The sequence below is a fragment of the Brachypodium distachyon genome, chromosome 3 (genome assembly GCF_000005505.3).
Source record: "Brachypodium distachyon strain Bd21 chromosome 3, Brachypodium_distachyon_v3.0, whole genome shotgun sequence".
Taxonomy (NCBI): domain Eukaryota; kingdom Viridiplantae; phylum Streptophyta; class Magnoliopsida; order Poales; family Poaceae; genus Brachypodium; species Brachypodium distachyon.
In genome coordinates this window covers 30,851,863-30,869,831 of record NC_016133.3, presented here as the reverse complement: position 1 = coordinate 30,869,831, position 17,969 = coordinate 30,851,863, and the positions used below count along the sequence as shown (strand labels likewise).

The window sequence follows — 17,969 nt, the reverse complement described above, 5'->3', positions numbered from 1 at the left end:
TGGGTGCTTTAATAGGGGGGATGGACGGTCGCCATGGGGTTGTTTGGTTTCAGGTTGCAGGGAACTACGGCGTGAGCAGAAGGAAAGTACGATAGGTTGCTGGCTGGTCACCTCGTTTCCTCCCATCTTTTTTTTTTCTGGGGGACAAGGTTTGTTCATTCCTCCCACCCTTCTTTGGTTTCCCGGTATTTTTGCCCATCTGTTTGGTGTGTAGTGTGACCACACCCACTGCTGTTCTAAAACTACTATTCTGATCATTCTAAGGTGTCTGAGTATATATCTTTACTCTTCTAAAAAACGCAATTGGTGGCGGCGGTACGTCGCCACACCTTCTCCTCCCCCGTACTCCCACAACTCACGCCTCTCCCGCCGCCGCCACCCTTCGCCTCACGGCGTCGTCGCCGGTCATCAGCGCCGTGTCTCCTCCTTCCCCCGCACCCGCTTCTCTCGCCGCCTCCATGAACGTCACCATCCTCCACCCTCGCGGCATCATCGTCTGTGGCCGGCCTCCATCACCGCCCGATCTCCGTCTCTGGTGATTCCTGCACCCCTGCGCTGCTCCCGAGCTCGGCATCGACCAATTGGCCCTCCTGAAGTCGCCTCGATGTGCTCCTCCGCTTCTGGCCAGCCGGCCGTCACCGTCGAAGTCGACACTGTCGGGAGCCCCCATCTTCCTAGGCTGCACTGTCAAGTCCACGGTGAGGCGCTGCTCCTTTTGCCCTTTCCCCTCTGAGCTTTTTCTTGCTCTGTACCGTTCTGCCGTTGGCTGAGGTCACACCACCTCCTTCCCACCACCAACGGCCGCCTCATTGTCCGCTCCATGATTCAGCTTCTCCAAGATCCGCAGCCTCTGATCGTGCACCAAATCAACCCAATTGGTCGCCGCCATCTACCGCACTGGTGAGAACACGGCAACACGCAGTGGAGGATCACCTCCTCCTCCATATTCGCAAGCTCGACATGCGTCAGAGTTGTCCGCAGCATGGCTTGCAATGCTGGAACCCATCACGCAGAAGGAGTCCGCTAACACCAAAGCACCGCATTCAGGATGGAGCTGCTCGAGAAGTAGCGGTTACTCCAGGCCATAATGGCATCAAGATCAGATGTTTTTTTAGATGATTCTAATAGTGTTTTGGTTGGTATACATGGTTCTTTCATAATTCCTGGTCTCTGATTTGAGAAATAAAGTTACTTCTAAGTCCTAACAAACAAGTTTTAGCAGAGTTTTCTTGTCATGAGACATTTGTCTCCTATTCTTGCATCACATCACATTCTAATTATCCCAGCAAAATTGAACTTCATTTTCTGAAAGAACACTGACCTTTATGTCCATTTGGGGAAAGCAAATTTGAACTTTGTGATGACTTTATTTTCTGAAAGAAACTGATCTTTATGTCTGGAGAGTAATAGACTGGCAATCTGTTTGTATGCCAATTGTGAGGTTAATTGAGGTCGACAATTTTAAAAGATGTCATTTGCATACATTGCTTGAAATTCAATGCTATTGCAGATCTTGAGGTGTGTCTTGGCAAATGAAAGACACATGAAGAGAACTTATGCAATGTTGTTATGATAAATAAAAAGGATCTTAAGCTGCAACCATTTTGCTACCTGCACCATTTCTTTTGAAAAATTGGCAGCTCTCTAACTTTTAAAATGATGGTGCTGCAAAATGAATCGAACTACCCTACCTATACATGGCTATCCTCTTTTGAGATTTTATGAATATCCTGACCCGAGCTGCACTTGTCAACCTGCCTCACGTGAATGATTGATTACTGCAATTTAATTCTCTCAGTTGTATACTGTTGTTTCCAACATTGCAGAAAGCCAAACTAGCTAGCTCACTTGCAGGATATATCCATCTCATGTTGTTGTGGATGCAGATGGGCAAGAATAATTTGTCAAAATTGTCCGTTGACCAATTATGATTTCTATATGTAGGATAATATCCTGAATTACATTGATGAATTCTCATCACTAGGTAACTCTGAAGTCAGTTATAGTATGTTCATTACTCCCTCCGATCTATTAATAAGTGTCACTGATTTAGTACAACTTTGTACTAAAGTTGCACTAAATCAAAGACACTTACTATTTAATATGGAGCGGTCTGTCCATGTTTTTGCGTATTTGTGTGGAATTCTAACAATCTATCCTTTGATGATGTATTTGTTCTTAATTTGCTATTCTGATCAGAAGAATATATGTTGAGCTTATGTTTTACTTCACGAGGTTCACCACTGGTATTTGACATCCTACAAATTTCGGTGCATTTGACTATTCAAGTGACTCACTGCGGTTGTTTTTCCAATTCTCTATTGTTGTTTTTCTGAGTGGGAAAAGTAGTTCTAGATGAGCTATTTGTCTTTTTTTTTTCCTTTTTGTGTTATGTTCCTATACTATTGCTTACTAGATAGGCTCATTGTCAGGAGGAACTCAGGACCTGCCTGAATGCTCTGAAATCTGAAACTTTGGTGTTACGGAGAAGTAGGAAAGACAGTCTAGAATCGATTCAGACGAGTGACGGCCCAGCCTGAACATGGCATGTGACGTGGCATCTGAAGGTGGAGATTTTAGCATGTATGTTCATAACTATCTTTTACAATCCATCCCTAAAAAAAACTATATTTTACAATCCAGGCTGAATCGGAACATAGTAGTCTTGAGATGTCTCATGAACTGAATGCTGCACCACCATGTAACTCAGTAATCGGTAAATCTTATTTAGACAACCGCTTATTCTTTCTTCAGTATGAAAAGATTAAGGAGTTCATCTCAACAGCAAGAAGTGAGGGTGGCACAGTTTCATATGGGGGTATCTGACCAAAGGTAAGCATGGATCATTATGTTACATATTCTTGTCCCTCGTTATTCATCCAAGCTACATTTGTGATTTGGCAGCATCTCAGAAGAGGGTTATTTATCGAACCTACATAAGTGATGTTAGGATCAACGCAAATTCGGTGAGAGAAAGTCTTTGGACGAGTCATCTGTGTTAAAAGTATTTAGGACAAAGAGTGAATCGGAGAGCTTGCAAATGATAATCCGTGAGTTGCTTGACATTGCAAGCATAAAAACTTCTGTAGCTCTTACTTCGTTGTCTTGACTTCTCGACCACTCTGTTTTCAGCTATGGCTTGGATGGTGCCGTGGTTTCTGATGATCGGGAAAGGTGTGAGTGCATTGAAAAGATAGATTGAACTTGACTTATAATGTGCCCATCAACTTTAAACCTACATTAGAACAACTCAAGTATATCTAACGACCTGATACATGTGCAACTTGTCAATCCCACACCTGTTGGTTATCACTCGGGAATTGTTTGGATAAATTGCTCGCAACCAAATTTGGCTCAAGCTCCATTGGGAGTGAACAAGCTGAGTGGTTTTTTGGTCGAGAGCTCGGAGAATGCTGAGTTCTACCTCCATTTTAAGATGTTAGCTGTAAAATTGTTCAAAAAAAATGTTAGCCGTAAATCTGTCCGTGTTAAAGAAAAACTGCAAGCATGTCATTAGTCTACTTTCACAAAGTGCTGCTGTGATGAAAAAGCAATGGCTCCTAAACCCTATATATATATATATCCTCTGAATCATTTGTTGTTGTTGAAGCCAGTATCCTCTAAATTTCAGGGTCCTCGAAAACTACTTGAGCGTGAAGCAAGTCACCAAGTACCGCTCATATGAAAAATTGGTATAGTGCATGTCTCCATCTAAGTTGTACATGACTTAAGGTGAGCTACTCAGGTCATGATAATGGAACTATCAATTTCTGAAGACTGAGATAAATCCTCACAGTTTGCACGGACTGAATCTGATGTACATTGCTCTTGTAATAAGCCATTATATATGATATGAGTATTATATTATTTGAGTTATGTCTATTTCCGTTTTATCTCTACTACTATAGTGTAGCAGTTTTGAGTTCGGATTTACCACCCTCGCTTCGGTTTTCCAGCTGCCGTAACAAGATGAAACCAATCCCAACCATCAATTTCTTCTCTTTCAGTGATATCCACCCTCCATCAAACACTGAAATGTTGGATCCGACGGCTAATCTTCCCCGGATTCGCACCTCCGGAACACCTGTGCTCGCTCTAACCAGCTCTCGCACCTTCGCGATAGCTCCGGGCACGGAACAGTCCGGCAATCTAAATTTGAATCCAACCCGTGCGTGGAACACTCCTCGGGCACCACACACGAACCAGCATGCCAAACGCCAGCGTCTCCATCCCCTCCATCTCTTGTCTACACACAGCTACGAATCCATCTCCTTGCTTTGCTTCCATCTGCATCTAGGTTGGGAAGGAGCGGAACTGCCCCAACCCACAGGTGAGCACGTGTGTGACCCCCTCTTGTATTTTCTGTTGATTCCATCTGCATCCATCCCTGTCAACGCTTCTTCCTAACAGCCATCTATTCTTATCCCATTGCAAATCTCAGCGTTTTCTATCCTTTGTGGTGGCTGTGTGTCTTTTTTGCACATCACGTGTTTGTGTTTTTGTCTAAACTGCTATGAGATATTGGATTAGTGTGTGGTTGTTAAGTTGCATAAGGTAGTCGGATGGATGAGTGGAATGGTCTTACTTTTGTATTTTCTGTTAGTTAGTTCAGTACGTGGCATCCATTTGATGCTTCATCTATTTTCTTTCCTTTTTATTACACATGAACACCGTGGCAGTTTAAAAGGTTGACCTATTTGGGAATCTCCGGATCTTTGCTTATTTTCAACTCCCCGAAGCATTTCGTCGCTTGCTACGCCCTTCCTCGTCTCTGGGTGCCTAGGTATCCACCGCAAGCCTTTCTTCTTTTGAACCTCGCCATTAACGTTAAGGCTATGCCATCCTAAGGTGCTACTAAATGGAAGGATCTTATCAACGTCCATGAATGCGAAATCATAGATCGAACTGCCGAATTGGCAAAATTCGGTGCTATCATAGTATCCGCTAAGTTCACGGGCTGGAGATAAGCGGACTCGAACCGCTGACATCCGCCACAGGGTAAACCACCGCCTCTCAGGCCTCCCCGACGGGTTCTACCATAGAGGCCAACGATAGACAATAACTCCCCCCCGAACACAGCTTACAACTTTCATCGTACAATCGTCCGCAGGTACATAAACCGCTTGGATCGAAGTTATAGATCCCTTTTTAGTAGAAGCAATTCTTTCTTGCAAAGAACCCATTTCTGTACTAAGAGTAGGTTGATAACCCACCGCGGAGGGCATTCTCCCTAATAAAGCGGATACCTCCGATCCTGCTTGAACAAAATGAAAGATATTATCGATGAATAAAAGCACGTCTTGCTTATTAACATCTCGGAAATATTCCGCCATAGTTAGGGCAGTTAAACCAACTCTCATACGAGCTCCCGGTGGTTCATTCATTTGGCCATAGACTAGAGCTATATAAAATGTTTTGGTCTGTTCAGAAGTTATACTCATTTAAGAAAAATTGCATATGACCCTCAGTGGTGAGAAATGAGATATTATATGGATAATAATGTTGTAAGTGTTCTGTTATTGACGAGATCAGAGAATAAAAAGTGCAGTTTCATGATTTGCACAGAACTAAATTCTACTTCAGTGACCACTTACATATTTCATAAATTTCTTTGTCCAAATCTCCACGTGGAAATATATATTTTCAGTCAGAGCATTAATTCATAAATTAACTTTATTTACTTTCTAATTGAGATATCCTTTGTTATGTGTATGTAAACGGGGCTGATTTTACTGAGCTAAATCACCATATTGTTGAACCAATAGATGCGCCGATGAATCGTGCAGACCGTAAGCGTTATCATGACCGGGATAGATACTTGCAAATGACACCAAGTCAAAGAGAAACTTACTTACAGAGGAATCGTGAGTACAAACGAGCTAAACGAGAGAGCAATGCAAGTGGTTGAGTGCACAGTCCACAACTGGCCAAACAAATGTGAGCTACAATGACAACATAGACATGCTCATGGAATCTGCTCTGATGACAGAAGATTAGCTTTCTGATGAGTTATAATGGTTGTAATTTAATAACTACTATGTATGCTATGCTGATGGAATATTTTCCTTTTTTTTCAGATTGTTGCATGCACAGTTCAGTGGTCGATCAACAAGGATGTTCCTCAAATATGAAACAAGGTTTGGTAAAATCTATACTGTTAGAATCTGTTGTTTAAATGGATTATTAATTATAATAGTCTAATTCTTTCCCTTATTCCTCATGTGAAAAGCAGTGGCCACATTTGGTACTTTCGAGATATCTGAATCAGGTAAACAGTACATATCTGATTCAGACCATCACATATTTATTCAGTCAAATATGTGCCACCCAATGAAACTCGGCTGACTGTTAGTTCATCTGGAGTACATGGATCTTCTACTTCTCTTAAAGATCAAGCTGCAGATATTGCATTGACAAATAGCAGCCGACGTAAGCGTCAACGTGGCACTAGCTGGTACTCACACTTGGCACCTGAACAAAGAGAAGCATGCTTAGAAAGGAATCGCGAGTATAAGAAAAGAAGAAGGTCTAATAGAGAGGGTTGTATTGATGCACATGATGAGACTGATTTGGCAAGTTGTAGTAATAGACAGAATATAGCCAGACAAAGTGACATCTTTCTTAGTCAACATACTCATATGGAAGTTCAAGAGCATATCGTTTCTGAATCTGAAGACACAATCTATGTGCCAACAATGGATATTTTTCCTACTAGCCAAGGTAATTTCAGCACCATATGAAATGTTTCTAATAAATTACTTGTGATCATGAATATTTTAATATAAATGTGACCACTAATTTTATATTAAACGATTTGATACTCATCAGATAATATCAATGAAAATGGACATGATATAACAGGTGAATATGGGCAAACCCAGGATATGCTTGAAGGTGATGATGAAGATGATGAGAGCTACATATTCAGTGGAAGAGGTAAACATGTTAGTACATATGTAGCCTAATGGACAAAAAAAATATTGATATCGTCATGATCATTACATATTGTTTTCTCACTTCCCAATAATAATGGACAGGTTCTGATTATGTATCATGTCAAGAACCAAACCGTGCTATTTGTGAAGCGCAAGTTGATCCGTATGATCACATATATCAGGATTTACCAAATGGTCATCATGTCTTGGAGGCAGTACCCAATTGCAAACATTGCGGCGCAAAAAGGTTTCAATATGAGAGACCAACATTTTGTTGCATGGGCGGAAGAGTCAATATAGTAACTCCATATGTTCCCGAAGAATTGCGTCGCTTGTACTCAAGACAAGATCCAGAATTACTCAAGACAAGATCCAGAAGCAAATTATTTTCAAGATAACATACGGTACTTCAATTCACACTTTTCCTTTACCTCTCTTGGTGTTATGTTGGACCAACGATATTGCAATAAAAGATCTGGGGTTTACACTTTCCATGCACAAGGTCAGATTTATCACGGAATTGACCAATTGGTTCCAACAGGGGATGGCCCTAAACATCTACAACTATTACTTTTATGACACTGATGTGGACTTGCAACATAGATTCAGACATTCCCCTAATCTTGATAGAGTTCTCATCCGAAAGTTGACGCAGATACTTTTACAAAATCCTTATGCCCAATTATTTCGAAGCCTTGGTTCAGTCTCAAATCTTGATGAATATCAAATTGAGCTGAACATAGACATTTGGTTAGATCAACGGGTATATAATACACCTACTACGTCACAAGTAGCAGCAATCTAGGTAGAGGGAAACAATCCTCAAGGTCACTTCAACAGGAGTATAATTATATACGGTAAATCAGATAAGCCGCAATACATAAAAGCATACCAAGGTTGCTATGATCCACTCTCATACCCACTTTTTTTCCCGAATGGGGAAGTTGGTTGGAACTTGAATATACCAAAAGTGGGAACAAATGCAACTCTTAATATTAACCATCAATTAAATGACCTCACTGATGAAGGTAAGAATAGATATTTTATATTTTGATGGTGTGGTCATTTCTATTTCTTTCGTATTTTTTTTCGTTGTATAGGGCAGGAGTACAACTCTGGTTCTTGTGTTTCACCAAGGGAATATTATTGTTTCAAATTGCAAATACGAGCCAGAGAATTCAATGTCTTACTTTTCGGAAAACGACTCACTCAACAATATGTTGTTGATATGTACATAAAGATTGAATCGATAAGGTCGGCATTCTACTTAAAACCAGCAAATCAATGTTTCATACGAGCAGATCTGTATCAAGGGTTGGTTGATAGTGTTGTCGCTTGTGAGACCCATGCATCCATGATTGGCAAGCGTATTGTACTCCCTCCATCTTTTGTTGGGGGTCCAAGGGACATGCGCCGAAGGTATCTAGATGCCATGGCCTTGGTACAACGGTTTGGGAAACCGGATTTATTTATTACAACGACATGCAACCCTAGGTGGGAAGAGATAGTAAAAGAGTTCGCACCCGACTAATCAGCACAAGACCGACCAGACTTGGTAGCACGAGTCTTTAAGGCAAAATTAGAGGATTTGAAGAAGCTTATATTCAAGAAGAAATTCTTTGGCGAAGTTGCTGCTCACGTGTATGTGATTGAATTTCAGAAAAGAGGACTTCCCCATGCACATTTCTTGATAATTCTCAAGTCAAATTACAAAATAAACAACCCTGATCAGTATGATCGGATTATATCCGTTGAGATCTCTGATAAAGATAAGTATCCTGTGATACATGATTTAGTTATTAAACACATGATACATGGTCCATGTGGTGTTTTGAATAGAAAAAATTCTTGCATGCAAGACGGAAAATGTAAATACCACTATCTCCGCCCGTTCTCGGAGACTACGTTGCAAGGAGATGACTCATATCCAGTCTATAGACGAAGGGATGATGGTCGTCAAGTGCACATTAGGGGAACAGTTTTGGATAACAGATGGGTTGTTCCATACAATCCATACCTGCTTATGAGATACAATTGCCATATCAATATTGAAGTTTGCTCCAGCATCAAGGCTGTTAAGTATTTATTCATGTACATATATAAAGGTCATGACCGTGTCTCTTTTATTGATGAAATCCGTGCCTCTTTTAGAAGCCGCGGGAGATACGGCTATTGATGAAATCCGTGAGTACAGAGATGCCAGGTTTATATCACCTCCGGAGGCAATTTGGAGGATTTATTCTTTTAATCTCAGTGAGATGTCTCCTCTTGTTCTACAATTACAGGTTCACTTGCCAAATATGCATACTGTGCGTTACAAAGATTCTGACAATTTGAAGAATGTCATAGATACAGAATCATCTTCCAAGACAATGTTAACTGAGTATTTCAAAATGAACTCCATTGATAATTATGCCAAAAAAATTATGTATAAGGAATTTCCTGAATTTTATATATGGCAAAGAAACCATAAGACATGGAGACGTCATATGCAGAGGATTCAAATAGGTAGACTTGTGGCTGCTCACCCTGCAGAAGGTGGGCGATATTACTTGAGAGTATTGCTAAACCATCTCAGGGGGGCTACTTCTTTTGAGGATTTACACACCGTTGAAGGTGTTGTTTTTTCCACATTTAGAGAGGCTGCAGAAAAAAGGGGTCTCATTGAAGCAGATAATAGCATTTCTGATTGTCTCACGGAAGCTGCAACATTTCAAATGCCTTATGCACTTAGAAGACTTTTTGCTACGGTATTGGCCTTCTGTGAGGTAACGCATGTTCGTGAATTATGGGATAAGCACTTTGAAGCCATGTTTGATGATTTTCGTATGGAGAGCGTAAGTAATGAAGCAATTGAGCAAAGGGTGCTTAGGGATATTGGAGAATTGTTGTACTCTATGGGGAAGGAGATCAGGAGCTTTGATCTTCCCAATCTATTGGATGCAGATGATTTGGAAAGCTTAGAGCGGAGAGAGCTAACTGATGAGATATCTATTTCAGTTGATAGAGAAGACTTACATTTGTGTGGATATTTGAACAATGAACAACAACTTGCCTTTGATGAGATAATGAGCCATGTTTTAGGAAACAAGGGTAAGGTTTTCTTCATTGATGGTCCAGGAGGTACAGAAAAGACATACCTTTATAAAGTCTTACTGGCTAAAGTGCGATCCATGGGACTAATAGCCATCGCAACAGCAACATCAGGAATTGCAGCTTCACTCATGCCCGGTGGTAGGACTGCCCATTCTAGATTTAAGATACCAATAGATATTCAAAAAGACACTATGTTCAACTTCAGTAAGCAGCGTGGAACAGCAGAATTACTTCGAAGATCGTCTTTAATAATATGGGATGAAGTTGCCATGATAAAACGATAAGCTGTTGAGGCACTTGATAGAACCCTGCAGGATATAACAGGATGTGGATCGCCGTTTGGAGGAAAGGTAATAGTGTTTGGGGGAGATTTCAGGCAAGTACACCCTGTGGTAAGGCGTGGCACTAGAGCACAAATTGTTAATGTTACTCTTAAAAAATCCTATCTCTAGGAGGGTATGAAGCAAATAAAACTCCAACGCAATATGAGAGCACAATCTGATCCATGGTTCTCTGATTTTCTCTTGAGAATCGGAAATGGTACGGAAGAACCAATTGCTGAAGATTATGTGCGACTACCTAAGGAGATAGTTATAGGTTACACAGATTCAAAAGCCTCGGTTATTAAATTGATCAATGATGTCTTTCCTTCTCTTGATCAGAATGGAAGATCATCATCTTATATAAGTGATCGTGCCATTCTTTCCACCAAAAATGAATATGTGGATGAATTAAATGCAATGCTCATAAACCAATTTCCAGGAGAAGAAAAAATATACCACAGTTTTGACTCGGCAGAGGATGATACACACAATCACTACCCATCTAAATTCCTCAATTCACTCACACCTAATGGTCTGCCTCCACATGTTCTTAGATTGAAGATCAATTGCCCGGTCATCTTGCTTCGGAATTTAGATCCATTTAATGGGTTATGCAATGGCACGAGGCTTATTATTAAGGCATTTCAACGTAATGTCATTGATGCTGAGATTATCGGCGGACAACATTCTAGAAAGCGAGTTTTCCTTCCACGAATTCCTTTGTACCCTTCTGAAGATGATGTGCTTCCGTTTAAATACATAAGAAAGCAATTTCCTATCCGTCTTAGCTTTGCAATGACAATTAATAAAGCTCAAGGTCAAACTATTCCAAATGTTGGCATCTATCTTCCGGAACCTGTATTCTCTCATGGTCAACTATATGTTGCTTTGTCTAGAGGGATATCAAGGCAAACTACAAGAATACTTGCCAAGCCAAACAAAGATATCGACCCACTTGGGAGAAGTACTAAAAATATTGTCTATAAGGATGTTTTGATATGATAATGTATTACAGACGTAGTGATGTGCTGGAATGACAAAAAAGGTAATAACTCAAATCAGTATTATTTTGAATCATGTGAACAACACGATGTTTCTTAGCTCCTTTATTTGTACGTAACATTGTGATATGGAAAAAATACTAATTAAGGCTCTTTGTCACATGCACAGCTTTAGCACATTGTTTTAATGCGAAATCATGAATTCGCTTAACTTGGCTTCGTTTTAGATATCTAGGTTGATAACTTTTGCTAGCGATCAAAGATTTCGAGCCCATGTCAAGGTTGCAGATTTGGTCATACTTCAGAATATGTCATTTTTCTTTCCATTGAGCGATGCACTGTACCCTGATCATGAGAAGACTGACTTTCCTTTAGTTTAGTTTAAGCCCTATTTTACCTTCTTTTTTACAACGTCCAGTTGTTATTATGTGCCTTATCATTAACAGAAACTTCTTATCTCACATATTTTATCTCTTTTTAGTTTGAATCCATGGTTCATTTATATATTAGTCAATATTTCCCATGGAGTAGATCACTCAATACTTATAATCTGTATTTTTGTATGTTTTCTACAGGAAGAGGCCAAAGCTGAATTATTTGAGCCTTCTTGCCACATGTATGACATGATCAATCATGTAAGGTGACTAGCAAACATTCAGTTACGTGGTGGCAAATGAAGGTGCTTCACAGCATGTCATCGTGTTCTCCTTCATGTGCATCACATATGTGCCCACAGTTTCTATAACTGAATTGCTTCTTTTTATGTGGATAGACACACAGCCTCTGATGTATAACTTATTTGAGGAAGCTTCAAATATCAAGCTGATACATATATCCTGATCTCCGTAAGAAATTTACATGTCCATTGCTGTAATAATAGTATAATTTCTTCACAACCTAGAGGGCTTGGGTAAGACTAGGTAACAATGTGTGCTCAATAAAGACTCAACTGTTATTTATTTATTTGGAACTGAACATCTGAGGTCCGAGAATCCGCAGATTGCTTATAAATTCATGATATACCACACATCAACTATTGGTTGGCTAGACAGTATAGTAACAAACTTCCTGAGACCAGGGCATCTATGTATTGCCCAATTCAACATGTGGTCCACGAAAAAAATTTGGTTTCAGTTGTTTGTACAATAAAACAAATAATAGCATATGGTATTGTAGAACATGTACCGGAGTGTATTGTCAATGAAACATTAAACTCATTCACCTTACATATATGTATTAACGTCTTTCTTTTGCCGACGTGCACTGCACGTGCATATGTACTAGTATTTGATAGTTACTTGCGAATGTGGTGCATCTGACAAGTTGAGCAGGCTGCTGCATGAATCATTTGCGAAGGCACCGATCCCATATAAACTCTAGGTCACATCTTATGAAAATGCACTACTACAAAACGGTCTATATCTCACGATCTATCAGTAACGGGTCGGGCGCGACCGTTAGTGATGAACAACATCACTGTCGGTCGTGGCCCCGACCGTCACTGAAGAACAGACGGGGGTCTGCCCGCCCTAGCCCAGCCATACATCAGTGACGGTCGTGCGAGGCGACCGCCACTGATGTCCCATCATTCCCCGCGAGAGTCATCAGTGACGGTCGTTGAATGGTCGACTGTTAGTGATGAGTGGTACATCACTAACGGTCCCCCAAACGCGCCCGCCACTAATGCCCCGAGCATATCAGTAACGGTCGCTCGTGGCCCGACCGCCACTGATGTTTAGTACATCACTCGCGGTCAGCCAGACAACGACCGTCACTGATGTCGCCCCTATTATCAGTAACGGTCGCAGGTGTCCCGACCGACACTAATGATGGGACGCGTTTAAATACGCTGGATAGAGCCGCAGCGGTTCGTGCTGTGCGTCTTTACTGACCAGTTGCGGCCACTTCCGCGTCCGGCGTCGGTGAAGCCATGCTGAAATCAACCATGCCAGCCGAGCCCAGCTGAAGGTATCATCTCCTTCCTCCTCTCCCTTCTTCCTCCCTCCCCCAGCTGGCCCCTATCTCTAGATCCGGCCGTCGGCCGCCGGTGAGCTCCATTTTTGGAATCAATAGGTTCCCTTGCAATTAGCAGTGGATACTACTGCTGTCACATCCTTATGAAGAATGTCAGCCTCTTCAAACCTGAGTGGAAGGGGTCAATCGCGGCTGTGTAAGAGTACTGGCGGCCCCGAATGACAATGGCACACAGACCTAATTGGATCATGTAGAACATTCAAAGGGAGTTCGGCCATCTCATCAACAATGAGGTCATCAAGCCGAGTGGGGACTTCTTCGAACGCATGGAACACGTGGTTACTAGGGTTCATCCACAATAATAGCTTCAAACTTGACTTTGCTATGAAATTTTTAAACTTTGTAATCAATGTCGTGAAGTGAATGGTGCATGAGATATATTTGTATGCTTTAAATGATGTGGCTGTGGTTTTAATTCGAAATATATGTGCCATGTATTTTATGTATACATGCTGTGTATTATGTGTTCATATATGTACTGTATATTATGTGTTCTGAAACAATTTAATTATTTATTTTATTACTGAAAACGTATCAGTGTCGGTCGCTTGACCGACACTGATGGAACACAGCGATCGTGAGTGATGATTCCAATCATCAGTGACGGGCGCGTAAACGTGACCGTGACTGATGATGAGAATCATCACTAACGGTTGGGCAGCCCGCCACTGATGATTGTATCATCAGTAATGGTCGGAGCGACCATCAGTGATGATGACCATCATTATTGGCAGGAAGTTAGTAACGCAACAAACAATATATATATATATATATATATATATATATATATATATATTTATTTATTTATTTATTTCATGTTTAAAGAGCAATGTAAGAGGTTCCGAAGCAGCGCAGTGGCACCTTACTAGTGTGGGTAGATATTTGTTTACCTGAAACGTGGTTGATGCTGTGAGCTGTGGGCCGAGAAATGCAGTTGCAGCATGCTATACTGCTGCATCCATATAATCACCGATTTGTTAGTTAAAGCGAACGTCCGTCCGTGCCATGCCAGTGCTCTGTTTGACACCAGCCCGAGATTTTGGAGCTGGAACCTGCAAGGTTTTGTGCTGCCCTAGGATGGATATGCACGCTCTAGAACGAGCCGGAGGTGCGGCGCGGAGCAGGCGGCACAGGCAGCGTTGGCTGCAAAAGAAACGGACAGGAAAAAGGTGCCGAGAGTAGAGGTGCAAAATTGTGACCTTAGGATACCTTTTGACTCTTCTTAGTTCAATCAAATGAACTAAAATTTTCAAATGACACAAATTTTTAAAAAGACTAATTCATTTGTTTGAACTAAGGATAGTCAAAGAGTATCCTAAGAGTCACCATGTTGCACCTCTAGTCGAGAGAGCAGATACTGCACAGAAGCTTAGATCCCTGTTTACTATCTGTTTCCGCCTATTAGCTTTGGGAACACTCTGCAGCCAGGGAGTAGATACTGTGCAGAAACTCCGACCCCTGTATAATGGCACTTCCCTCTTGGAAGCAAAACTCAGACCCCTGTAGAACTTCGACAAAAGAAAATATCAAATGGAAAGGAAGAATCTTTCTCTGGATGTGAAACGTATCCGTGTATGCTTCATGTGACGAAACACCTGAACGTGGTAAGAAAATCCTTCTCTGATTGTGAATCTACCCATCTATGTTCATGCAAGAATATTGTTCTTGGAAGTTGGATCATTAAATCTCCTGTAGCCCAACTTCCTTCATTTCCAAATTATTACAAATATCACTTAACTGAGCGGCCTGTTTGGTTGGCACCCTGGCCGGCTGGCCTCCATGCCTGTGAAAAATCAGTGCCTGAACAAAGCCTGAAAGTCATGACTTTTGTGCCTGGTCAGGCACGGAGTGTTTGGTTCCAAACCTTGCCTGAAGAAAGCATATTCTGACAGCAGCACGTTTTGCAGGAGACAACCAGCTGATTAGATGGAGATTAGTGGCCAGGCTGCTGCACAGGCACGTCCATAGTAGCACCTTAGCATTTCTTTTATTTCAAGCTTCTCTTCAACAGTTCGATTACCTGAAGCACCTGAGCATGATGAACATTAGTTTCACAGTCCTTTTCGATTCATGCATCTAGAGAAATTTCGGACTCAATTTCATTAAAAAAACTAAGAACACTACAACAAAATCTGAACTGGTTCACACAATGTAGAAAGAGCAGTAGTGACAAAGTAGAGGCAAAATGTTTAATTCTTGCCCTCAACGGAGAAGGGGCATCATAATTAACAATGTGCCACTTCAAGAGTGTGTCCACTATCCACTCTTGTAAGCAATCTATCTCAGTGAATCCAATGAAAACTTGCCAGTGATGATCAATTGCACATGCCCCTCACATCCTTGAAGTTTTCTACTAACAGAGCCTACTAAAGAAGCCGCTGATTTGATTATTTGCCTCATGTCCAGAGTCCAAAATAGGACCTGGGGTGCCAGCTGTCCCCAGTTCGTAAAATGAGTTCCAGAAAAGCAATGGAATTTACCCATTCCTCACCTTCTGTTGGAGTTTACTGATTTGTTGGATGAATTGCCGGTCCTGCAGTCTGCAGAAACATATGTGTCGGGTGAAAAGATTGACATTGTGCCTGGCAATCTAAACCAAGCTTAAGAAGAATAAAAGGGAAGCCACCCTAGCTTTGTACAAAGCACCCTCTGCAGTCATGTTTCAAGATTCTGTCACGTGTAACGTTCTGATATATGTCCAGTTTCAACACTGCAGGGAAGAAGATCTCCAATGGTGTTTGGGATAGATTTTCGTGCAAATGGTATGTTGCAGACTGTACACTATACATCACCTGTGGAGATATTGTGTATGCCACCACCTTACTGCAGCTATATGTTGTATTCTCTGGTTTCACCAGTGGAAATGGTAATCTTGGGTGTAGTAGATGTACATAATGTTCAGTTTTTCTAGAGGGTACATTTACATATATGGTATTTACTCCATTTTTTGTTGTGACAATGTACACTTTAATACACAAATATCTTTACATGAGTACATTTATCCACATGCATGTGTGAGGTCGTGTAGATATGTGGCATGGTCGATTGAGGGTCTCATGGACTACTGCAGTACTGCTCACTTCCTGGAGAAGAGCTTCTGGGAGACGAAGAAGCCGAGAGAGAAGGCGGCGATGGCGGTGGCCACCACCTCCTTGTTGTTCCTCGCCGTCTCCACCAGACCCTGCGCCCACTTCATCTCCGCGAGCTCCTCCAGCTCGCTTGCCACACGCTCTTTCCAAGCAACGCACGCCGACGTCATCTTCTTTTGCTCAGCTGCGGCGGCAGCAGCAGCAGCCGCCGCCTTGGCCTTCTCTTCTTCGCTGCGCTGCCTCACTCTCTCCGCTAGGCTCTCTCGGTCAACCGCCTGCCTGGGCTTCTCGCCGCTGGCAACGTCTGGCTCCTTGAGCGGCGCCGCCGGCTTCGCCACCGCCGGCTTCGGCTTCTCCTGTGGAGCGGCTGCTGCCGCCTCGGTCGCCTTGGGCTTCACTTCTTCTTCCCTCGCAGCAGGCGATGGCTTTTGCTCTTGCTCTTGCTTGCGTCTGTCCTCCTCCTGCTCCTTCTGTTTAACAGCCTTCCTCGTGTCCTCGTCCAGCGCTTTCTTCAACGCGCCCTCCTTGTCGGTCTCTTCCTTCGGCTTCACGCCGGCGGCTTCCTTCTTCTCGGCTCCTTCTGTTGGCGGTGGCTTGGGAGCCGCCGCCTCCTCCTTGGCCTTGGGCTTCCTGATCTCCTCGATGGTCGTCGGTGGCGCCGGCGCGGCTGCAGCAGCTCGCTTGGGCACGGTGAGCGTTAGCACGCTGGCGTCGAAGCGTCCGGTGATGTCGTCGAGGCTGGCGGTGGAAGGAAGCTGGAAGACCTTGTGGAAGCTCGGGCCGGAGGCGGGGCGGTGGCCGCGCACGGTGAGCCTGCCGGCGCCGTCCACCTGCACCCTGAAGTCGTCCTTCTTGAACCCCGAGAGGTTGATGCGGAGGACGTAGTTCGTGGCGTTCTCGATCCACTCGAACTTGGGGTCCAAGTCGCCTGCAGCAGCTGCTCCTGCTCCTGATGATGCTGGCTTGGTTGAGCAATGTTGCTTGGCCGCCATGAGGAAGTACTGTAAGCAAGGAATGGTGTACGTGTTGCTGCAGATGTAAGAATGTAAGAATGTGGCTATAATGCTATATGTATGGTCGGTCGACTGAATGATGTTGGGAGAGAGATGAGAAGATTGGAACCATGCGCAGGGCATATATATAGATCGATATGGTTGTGAATGTATACTAGCTTGCCGGTGGACGGAGCTAGTGGTTATTCGAAACGTGTTGCATCAGGAGAGAAGTAAACGGAGGAAATTTTGGATGGAGCTAATCGATCCGGCCGGCGATGTGTAAGGAAGAGCTAGCTAGCTGCCTTTCAGGTGACGAAAGGTTGGGGATATTTGCGCTGGAGGTAAATTGGAAGGGAGGTGAGGAAACAATCCGACCAAAGAATGCATTCTAGCACCAGTAGGATTTGCGCTTGACGCGATGTCGTGTTTTCTCAATAATAGTTACTCCCTCCGTTCCATAATTCTTGTCTCAAATTTGCCTAAAAATAAATATATC

At 42.6% G+C, this 17,969-nt stretch overlaps 1 protein-coding gene across 1 annotated transcript; it reads right to left on the bottom strand.

Annotated features, from left to right (window-relative positions):
• Positions 1 to 16,197: 16,197 nt before the first annotated feature.
• On the bottom strand, positions 16,198 to 17,600 carry LOC100836656 (protein RESTRICTED TEV MOVEMENT 2). The gene has a single exon (XM_003571856.4). It carries the CDS (start codon positions 17,468 to 17,470, stop codon positions 16,466 to 16,468), a length of 1,005 nt encoding a protein of 334 aa, XP_003571904.1. The 5' UTR covers positions 17,471 to 17,600; the 3' UTR covers positions 16,198 to 16,465.
• Between the last annotated feature and the right edge of the window lie 369 nt (positions 17,601 to 17,969).

Coding starts and splice junctions, on each gene's coding strand:
- LOC100836656 (XM_003571856.4), bottom strand. CDS start 17,470: ATGGCGGCCAAGCAACATTGCTCAACCAAGCCAGCATCATCAGGAGCA.